General features: G+C 49.5%; 1 protein-coding gene across 5 annotated transcripts in view; it reads right to left on the bottom strand.

Moving 5' to 3' along the window:
* Positions 1-12: 12 nt before the first annotated feature.
* Positions 13-9,336, bottom strand: part of LOC138165342 (terminal uridylyltransferase 4-like) — a 63,173-nt gene continuing 53,849 nt past the window's right edge. For 4 of the 5 annotated variants that reach the window (XM_069093565.1, XM_069093567.1, XM_069093566.1 and 1 more), the window contains exons 19-27: positions 8,481-8,538; positions 8,290-8,393; positions 6,697-6,786; positions 5,160-5,273; positions 2,605-2,682; positions 2,310-2,487; positions 591-638; positions 420-502; positions 13-294 (exon numbers count right to left, since the gene is read on the bottom strand). In XM_069093565.1, coding sequence (XP_068949666.1) covers positions 127-294; positions 420-502; positions 591-638; positions 2,310-2,487; positions 2,605-2,682; positions 5,160-5,273; positions 6,697-6,786; positions 8,290-8,393; positions 8,481-8,538 — 921 coding nt within the window. In that variant the 3' untranslated portion in view covers positions 13-126. The remainder of the gene's footprint in view (positions 295-419; positions 503-590; positions 639-2,309; positions 2,488-2,604; positions 2,683-5,159; positions 5,274-6,696; positions 6,787-8,289; positions 8,394-8,480; positions 8,539-9,336) is intronic. The other variant, XM_069093569.1, reaches the window with a different exon arrangement.

Raw genomic sequence — 9,336 nt, 5'->3', positions numbered from 1 at the left:
ACTTTTGGCACATGATTCCTTAGCATCGCCACATTTTTCCTGCTATCCAATACTTCTTCCCTGCCTACTTCTAAACCCCTGAGCAGCCACCTGCCTTCTCTCTCCCCCACCCCAAGACTCTTTTTTTCAAATCTTGCTTTTGACAATTCCAGCTTCTGCCAAGTGTTTGTTTGCCCACCTCCTCCTTTTAGGACAGTCTTTCATGTAGTGCCCAATTTTCCCGCACACACGGCAGCACCGGTCATTGGGAGCCAACTCTCCATCCGTCAGTACTTTAGAATCAAAGAAGTACTCCTAGAAAGAGAAGCGCTTGCTGACAAACTCTGCCTTTGGAGCTGAGAGCGTGCGCCCCTTTCCATAAAGCCAGCACACGTGAGAAATGCGTAGAGGGCTCTGCGGCGCCAAGCACAAGAACTCACCGCTTCTCTGCCAACAAGAGGATAAAATGGGGTGCCAAAAAGCTTCCTGCCATTGATAAATGCCTTCATGATGAAATTGGTCACTGGGGGGGAGAGAAGACAGGTAAGACGCACGCGCGCACGGACGCTCCTCTGCTCTAAGCCGCAGCGGCGCCACCACTCACAACTTACTTTTTCTCGAGACTCCAGCACCAAGGTTATGATTCAAGTCAAAAGGATCTGGAAAAGAAGCATTTCCTTTCTGAAGCACTTTGGGCAGAAATCACAATTTTTAGGTGCAACCGACCAAGACAAGCTCCTCCTTAACATCGGCGTCTGTCAGAACCCAGGGGAGGGAGCAGGGGCCGAGACAACTGCAGACGTGCAGCTGCCCCAGCCTCCAGCAACCTCCCCGACTTCTCCGGCTCAGCTTCAGCGTGTGCGCGCACGTGTCTGTCTGTCTCTCTTCCCCCATTAGAATGCGCGCTCCTGGAGGGCAGGACTGTGCTACCCCCTCCAATACACATCTGCAACCCCAGCCTTGGCACAGTACCCGGCACACAGCCCGGGCTTAGAGTTTCTTGACTATTCATTGATTACTAAGTGAACACCAGGTCCTCTCTCCCTAGCACGTGGCAGGGCTGCTCCCATCCCTGCTCCACTCAGCAGAGCTGCTTCTCACCGCTGCTCTCCCCATCCCTGGGACGATGAGTTTCCTTTTGCCTACCACCCTGCCCAGCCTGTCCTCCCTCACCTCCCCCCTGCCGGCTTCTTCCTCTGGGCGTAGTGGAATTCCTGTTCCCCCAGTGACAAGCTGCCCTTCGTTCAGACTCTTCTACCTTCTGGCCCTCAGAACGCCCCTATCCCACCTCTCCTTGCTCCGTATCATGCTTCTTACCCCAGTACAGGCCCTCCTGACCCCCTGCCCATCACAGCCTCCGCAGGGCTCTGCCTGCCTCAGGTGCTCCCCCTCCACAGTCTGTCCTCCAAACTGATTTTCCTAAAGCACAGGTCTGACCACGTCACCCCCTATTTAATAGACTGCAGTGGCTCCTGATCTTTTCCAGGATCAAATATGAAATCCTGTGTGGCTTTTAAGGCTTTTTGCATCCTGGCACTCAACAAATGTGCTATGAATTTTAGGGGGGGTAGTACCAGCAGCTTTTGTGGGGTTAGGGGCATATCAATTTTTAGATTAAGGGTTAATTACATCTAAAATGTATAAAAAAAACTACATAATAATAAAACAAAAATAATTAAAATAATAATAATAAAAAACCTTATTAGGTTCCTGTCCTCAAGGAACACTTGGTAGGGAGAATCCACATATATACAGACAAGGAAACAGAGGATGAATGGGGGGTCAGGGAAGGCCTCTTAGTAGGGACAGTACCGGGGCTGAACCCTGAAGGTACCATTCTAGAAGACGGAGGGGAGAAGGGAGGGTGCACCATGCATGTGCGGCAGCCCATGCCAAAGCAAGAGAAGAAACAACAGGGACTCCATGGAATAAGCATTAATCACACGCACGGCGGGCAAAGTTATCTCGACTTTACGATGTTCTCAGTAGTCTGAGAACAGAAGGGACACGGGGTGTCTGAGTGCGTTCAAACTCACTGAAGCCTTTGCACGATGACAACTTTACCACTGGAAAAGGCAAACTGAAGGAGCTCACCACGGATGGCTTGGCTTTCACTAGCAAACTAAAAGGCATTGATGCCGTCAGTGCGTGTGAGGCCTGGAAGCGGGGCCTGGGCCTAGGCCAGGGCCACTTTGGAAAAGTCCCCATGGCAAACAAGCAGGGGCTTCCTACTTCGAGGTCCCATTCACTGGCCTCCTGTGGGATGCTCCTCCATTGGCCCCCTTAGCAGAGGTTATGCCCCCAGCCCCGGGAGGCTGCCCAGTGATTACCTTCTATCGCAATGCATTTGGACGTCCACTGTTTCTCAAAAGTGGTCAGCAGCTTCTTCTGCCGGATGCTGATCACATATTCCTTGAAATCAAACTCTTCAGTGTAAAAGCGCAGCAGCCCCAGCCAGAGCTCCCCCAGGGTCTCTGTGTTTTGGCCCAGGGAAGGCAAACGCTTTTTCTGGAGGGAGAGAGAAGTCTATTAGGACTGTCCAGAAAGGGGGCAGAAGATCCAAGGCAAAATTCTGCAGGAACTTTCTAGACAAATCCTATCACAAACAAGAAGACTAGGAGTTACCAGTTCCTCCATGTCATCAAAGAAGAAGGCATTCCATCCATCCACCATTCGCTGGGGAATTTGTTTTCCGTCAAATATCTGTAGGAAACAAACCAATTATTTGGTTACTTTACAGAAGCTTTTTAGGAGGGCTACTGCTAAGGCCATCCTTTTAGCTAATTTAAAGTTATTTCCAAATAATAATAATAACAGCAGTAGTAATAATACCTCCTCTAATAAATACAGGACAGGATAATAATCAAAATGTTAATGTATAATACATACCTGAAAGCATGTTCATGACTGGCTAAGAACATTTTAATAGGATAAGATGGTCCAAATAATACATTAAAACTGCCTATCTGGCCTGAAACCTGGCCTATCAACAACCCTGTGAGATCAGCAGCCAAAGTGCTATGCCAATCTCACTAAGGAAGAAACAAATGTAGAGGGAAAAGTGACCTGCACAGAGTCAGCAGATTTTCTAACATTTCTATGTTCTTGCAAGTATGTGACAAAGCCAAGATTTGGGCCCAGATGTCTGAACTCCAAGTTTTGGCCTCTTAAAAAAAAATATGTGTGTGTGTGACATGTCACATATATGTGTATGTATATAAGGGATTAACAAAAAATTCTATTTTCTTTCTCTCCTACTTCAAATAAAAAAGAATGTAAAATTTTTATAGCAGATATGGATTGTTAAACAAAACAAATCCCACACAGGCTGTGTCTAAAAAACAGCCAAGCCATTCTGTACCAAACCCAGCCATTCTCTGTCAGGAGGTGGGCAATGGGGACCATCCTCAATCCTCCAGAAATCATGGCTGGTCGCTGTGTCTTTCAAAGCTGCCTGCTCATTACAATGTTGTTACAGTGCAAAATGCTCTGGTTCTGCTCACTTTATCAGAGTTTTCTTGTAAGAGACGGGAAGCCTTGGTGCAGGTCTCTGAACCATCTTCCCCCCTTCTCAAAGCCCAGTTTTCCTCCACATTCACAGACTGTAACTTGTCTGGTCCCTCCCGGCCAAGGGGGCACCCCTGGTTTGTGGGCCAGCACACACGAAAAGTGCCATAAACAGCTCTGTAACTGGGGGTTCTTTCCCTCTTTCTCTGATCTCTTTGGTGCTTAAGGGGCTACTGGCAGTGGAACTGCTGGGCCAAAGAGGGTACAGTTAGGACTGACAGGCTTCTCTTTCCCATACCAGGCTGCCCTTCCGAACAAGGCTATAGAGAATCATTAGATGAAGGCAAAGATCCAAGTGAGAGCGCAGGACTGGGACGCAGATCACAAGTCAGCCTTTGGACAGTCTTACTCTCCTTGAAGGTATCTCGTAGCTCCAACAGTCTAGGAATTGAGGCTCTAAACAGAGCCTGCCACTCTGCATGATCAATCAGCCTGGCACCCCCTGAATTTTACACATCAATCCAGCAGTTGTTGGGCTTGGCAGCAACACTCGCTGCCCCCAAGCACCAAGCATTCTGAGGAAAAGGGATCCTGCCAAATGGGGCTCTTCATCTTGCTGTTTAATCTTGAAGAAGGGGGAGGGAAGAACTGTAGGGAGAAGAGCCCCCAGAGGCTGCAACTAACCAGTGCCCATGGAAATCCTCTGTATTTCTAGCTCGGCACAGACAGCCACCAGATGCCTCACCAGTTGGTAATTTCCTACAAAGTCAGGATCTGTAATTTCCCCAAATAACTCTATTCTCTACCTCCCACGTCCAAGTAAACGTCCTCTGAAACCAGAATTGGCCACTCCCAAATGCCGAGGAGGTGACCAAAGGACTGACTGCACAGGTGGAGATGAGTGATGAGGAAAAGCTCCTTCCTACGTCATGATAAGCGGGATCTTGATTCACCCTCTATGCGAAATGTGTGAGGACGAGCTGCTCCTTAAGTCACAGGCAGCCATGTGCTGATCACAGCAAACATGGGAAGCCAGATCTGGGAAAGAAGGTGCTTCAAGAGACACACTGACTACTGACTGACTCGAAGGGACCAGGGGATGTCTAAGATCTCATCAGGCTCTGGGGCTGCTTGCCAAAAGCTTTTCCCAGAAGAGGAGGGCCACCAGAGATCTTGAGACAGAAAGAAAGATCCAAGGAAGACACACAAAAAGTTGGGATGGCTAAAATCCCAGGACATGACACATTTTTTCCTTAATTTACCATTTTGTCCTTAGCAGATATCCTCCTGTGTGTTTTGTAGTAGCCATGAGGATGGTTATGATGACAGCACTTGCAGAACATCTTATGACTTGCTATATGCTTCACAAATATCATCTTATTTGATCCTCACAACAAGGGGGGGTGTGCAGCTGAGGAAACTGAGGCGGAGGTCAAGTGACTTGCCCAGGGTCACACAGCTACTAAGCATCTGAGGCTGGCCATTTAGTTACCTCACTCGCTACCTTGGAAAATGTCATAAGAAGCTTCAGCGCATCTGCTATAGAAGTCCTAGACTAAAGAAAATTAGAAGGCCCGTGCTGGTCAAGACAGAGGCCCCATGGCCTGAGCAGGGTCCTGGGCTTCCTTCTTGCTCCCTCACACCCTGGCACTGGCACGCTCTCTCGCACCCACCTCCTGTAGCACTGGGATCACGGGGGGGTCTCTCTGTTGCAGGAAGTACAGCACCATGAGGATATAAGCGTATGAAGACAAGCTTCCTCTGGATGCGTCACCGATGTCACAGCGCTAGAAGAGCACAAGATGCACGTTAGGTTCGAAGGCAATGGCCCCTCGACGGGCCCCGGGCCCAGGAGCTGCTGCCTCACTCCGTCCTCCCCCACCTGCTGCAGGCTCATCCCCCGGAGGTGAAGACAAGGCAGGCCCAGCACCCTTAAGTGAGTGTCACAGAGTCAGCGGTGCTCACACAGAACTGTGCTCCCTCTTTATTCTGTGGAACACTTTCAGGGAAAATGACCCTCTAAGCTCCAAACCTGGAGGCGCATTTTTAAATTTCCCAAAATGCTTTTTACTCCCAGGGTCCCATTTGCAGATGGTCAGAAAGCGGACAGTGGGTTTAAGCAGGCTGGCAATTTGCAGAAAAGAGGTGGGGTCTGAGCTGAATTTTGGTGAGAGCTAGTATGAAAGAGGAGGGAGGAGGCTCGGACAGGACCAGCCGTATTCGTGGCACCCTCTGTGAGCTCCTGTGGACTAGGGAGTGAGGTGGGGAGGTTTTCCACAGCTGAGCAAGCACAGCTCTAAAGGCAGGGGGGAGGCCTGCCCAGGGCATCGAATGCCAGGTACAAGGGTATCATCTAGACTTCATCCTTCATCCTATGAACAATGGAGGGAGTTCAAGGAGGGTCTGAACCATGATCAGGGAGGCCATGTGCACAACAGACTGGCCAAGGGAGGTGGACCTTCCCTGCTCTCCCTTGTACCCTGCAGAGGGGGCCAGTGATACCCTCCAAGCCATCATGATAAATGGAATATATCATATATCATGAAAAATAAACCTTTCCTCTGAGAAGAGTTCATGAAGGCGGTAGTCCCCATCAGGCAGTGAGGCCCTCTCAGGAGTCCCCTAAGGGCTCCATCACAGCCCCAGAAAGGGCCAGTCTAGTCCAAACATCCTCTGCACTGAACAGCTTCCATCCTCTTGGGGCGGCGTACCTACCACCAATGCCCCTGGGAAGAACTGCTGTCGTGGCCCAATGTACAGAACACAGCCCATTAACACAAAGGAAAGAAACACAGCAAAGACCAACAGACAAACCAACGACACTGCCCGGGACTCCCACATCAACCTTCCCAGGCAAAAGAGTAGCAAGAACTGCAAGCAGCAGCATTTCAGTCTAATTTTAAAACCCCTCCCCCCTCTCAAAGTATTCGTGGGGCGTGGTCAAAAGGAAGTAGCTTTGACATGAATTCACACATGTGCACGTGTTTGTGTATGTGAGTGTGTTAGAAAGACAGGAGGGAGAGGACGTGAGAGAAGTGTGAGCTATCATGGCTCAGGAACTTCCTTCTCTGCCCCAGGTCCTTGTGTGCGTCGCACACCTCAGAAGGGCAGAGCTCACTGTGTACCCTCGGGTGTGAGCTCTCAGGGCACAGGTCCGCATGGAGCCCTCTGCAGCCGCCACACTCCCACCCAGCTCCCTTGGGTACCTACCTTGGCAAACACTTTCATGGTATATCCCAGGTACTGCACCCGAGGATCGATAGCTGCATATGTAGCCAGCATTCTCGTATTATGCTGAGCCTGAAAAAGAGCTCTGTGTTTGAAAATATTCAAATCCAAGACAACAGTTTATAACTAGAAGCCAACTGAGCTGTGAGAATGGCAAGTCTGGCTTTCCAAGTGCAAGAGGTAGTGTAGGGCCTCTGAAACTCTTCTTCATCAGACCTGGGGAAGGCTGGGCCCATCCACAAACGGGCACCCAGGATGGTGAAGGCATGTGCAGGCAAGCTCTAGGACAGCAGCTCAAAGAATGGGCAAGATTGAGCCTAGAGAAGCCCAAAGTGGGGCAGGGCAGGGAGCAGGGGAATGCCAGGTGTCTTTAGGGGGTTAAATGCATGAAGTTATTAGTCTTGTCCACAGGGAGTGCAGTGGCCCAGTGGATGTTAGGAAGACCTGAGTTCAAATACTGCCTCCAACATTTACTGACTCCACAAACCTGGGCAAGTCACTTAACCTCTCTGGCCTTGCACCCACCTCCCAGGGTCACAGTGGGAATCAGCTGATCTTGAGGTATCCAACACGACCATTTGATCTTTCCACCCCTGCTGACCTTTACCCAGGTGCTCTCTGCCATGCTCCTGCCCACCCCTCCCCCCTGCAGCAGCCCCTCAGGCACCCTGCCTCAGCGCAGAGCCAGCCCCATCCAGAAGGCACCCCACCAAGCCTCAGAGACCTCTCTCATGTCAAATCGGTCTCCTTGTGTTAACATCTAGAGTTCATTTTTATAGTTTTAACAACCTTTTTTTAAAGGGAAAGGTAGTATATAGAGGGTGCTTATTAGAAAACAATTCTTATTTTGTTTTATTCAAAACAAAATGTAATTTTTTTTAAAATAAAGAAATCCCTTAGCTGCTTCTCCAGCAGGGCCCTTCCCCCTCCTGGCTGCTCTCCCCAGGAAGGTCTCCAGCTTCTCAATTTTCTTCCTAAAACGTGGTGCCCAAATTGAATACTGTCCTCTCTCTCCAGTCTCTCCCTAGTCCTGGACAGTCTGTCCCTCTGAATTCTGCTTAAGGTCACATAAGCTTTGTCAGGGCCTCACACTGCCCTGTGGATCCAAACTGAGCTTGTGATCTGCTAAAATCCTCAACACTTCTCCATACAAGCCACTCTTCCCCATTCAACCCAGCTTGTCCTAGCGAGGCCCGTTCTGTTCAAAGTACTTCTCTACATTCCACATCATTGTATCCATCCCAGCACGTCCAGACCCAAGTGTCCCGACTCAGCTGAGGAGCTGGCTATCACCCCTTCTAACTCTGTCTTCATCGAAGTCACTGATAAAAACAGGAACTTCTCCTGGTCCAAGGCAGCCCCCATGGCCCTTCGTCTAAGAGGAAGCCATTGTTCTCTCAGGACTTTAGTGGACCAAGAACCAGCCGCCAGATGAATGACCCGCCTTCTCTCCCGGCTTCTTTCTTGGCTTTCAAGTCAACCCCAGTAACTTTTGGGGCCCCATCTCCTGCTAACTCCTAAGAGGGAGAAGGGGACAGTGGGACAGTGGCAGCTTGAGACCTGAGGCTCACTCACCAAGGTATTGTATAAGCTGATGTCTCCTTCTAGGCCACTCCGCCTGTGTTCAAATTTGACGATAGGCACTTTGGCAGTAGTTATAGGCAAGATGTTTTTTAAACCTAATAATTAAAACAGGACTTCAGTGTGTAAGGTCATTTTCATCATGCAAACAATACACACAGAGAGGCAACAATGAAAACACATACCTGGATGTCGCTTCAGAATTTTTGCCAAACCTTCAATTATTTCCTTACAATTCAATTTCTAAAAGACAAAACAAAAAATGATAAATAATGTTTAACTTTAGGGGTTTGTCCATCCAAACCACCCCAATGAACTGATTTAGTGTGGACAGTACCAAGCTCCAATGCCTAACTATGATGTCATACACTATGGGCAAAAGCTCTGAGCTCCTCAGAGCAAATGGAGGACTGTATTTCCGTGCCATCCCTCAGTTTTGAGAAAGCGAGAGGCAGCACAGTGTGGCAAAAAGCTCACCAAACCAGCAGTCAGGAAAACTGGGTCCTGTCCTGGCCGCAATACTTCCTAGCTGTCTAATGACAGGAAATGAGACAACATGTGACCACAGGCATCTAGGGTGACTTCTCTGCGCCTCAGTCTGTAGGCTTTTCATTTGTGAAATGGGGACAGCACTGCCTGTTCAAGAAGAAGGGCAGCTGGGCAGCAGCCAAGAGGCTGTCTCAGAGAAGGAAAGCTGAGGCCGTGCACAGGTCCCAGGTCCCTTACCCTCTTGGTACCCCCAGGCAGCCCGCTAAGATTAAGTTCTCTACACAAACAGAATCATGCCCCAAATCCCTCATGCTTAGAACTCTTGCCTCCCACCTCCCTTAGCTTGCAGCCCACCTGCCACACAGTGCCCCCCTGCTAGTATCTCCCCATATCTCCTGTTCATGGTCGTTGGCATGCTGAGTTCTCCCGAGAGGCAGGGACTGTGTTTGTGCTTTTCTTTACCCCTCTAGAGGTAGAAAGTAAGCACGTGCTAAATGCTTACTGACATCCATCCATCCATCCATCCATCCATCCATCCATCCATCCATCCAT

This window comes from Petaurus breviceps, unplaced genomic scaffold (assembly GCF_028583685.1).
Source record: "Petaurus breviceps papuanus isolate PSGF00001 unplaced genomic scaffold, PetGlider_PUasm1.0 208, whole genome shotgun sequence".
Lineage (NCBI taxonomy): Eukaryota > Metazoa > Chordata > Mammalia > Diprotodontia > Petauridae > Petaurus > Petaurus breviceps.
The sequence above is the reverse complement of the archived record's forward strand: the minus strand, read 5'-3'. Positions and strand labels throughout refer to the sequence as shown.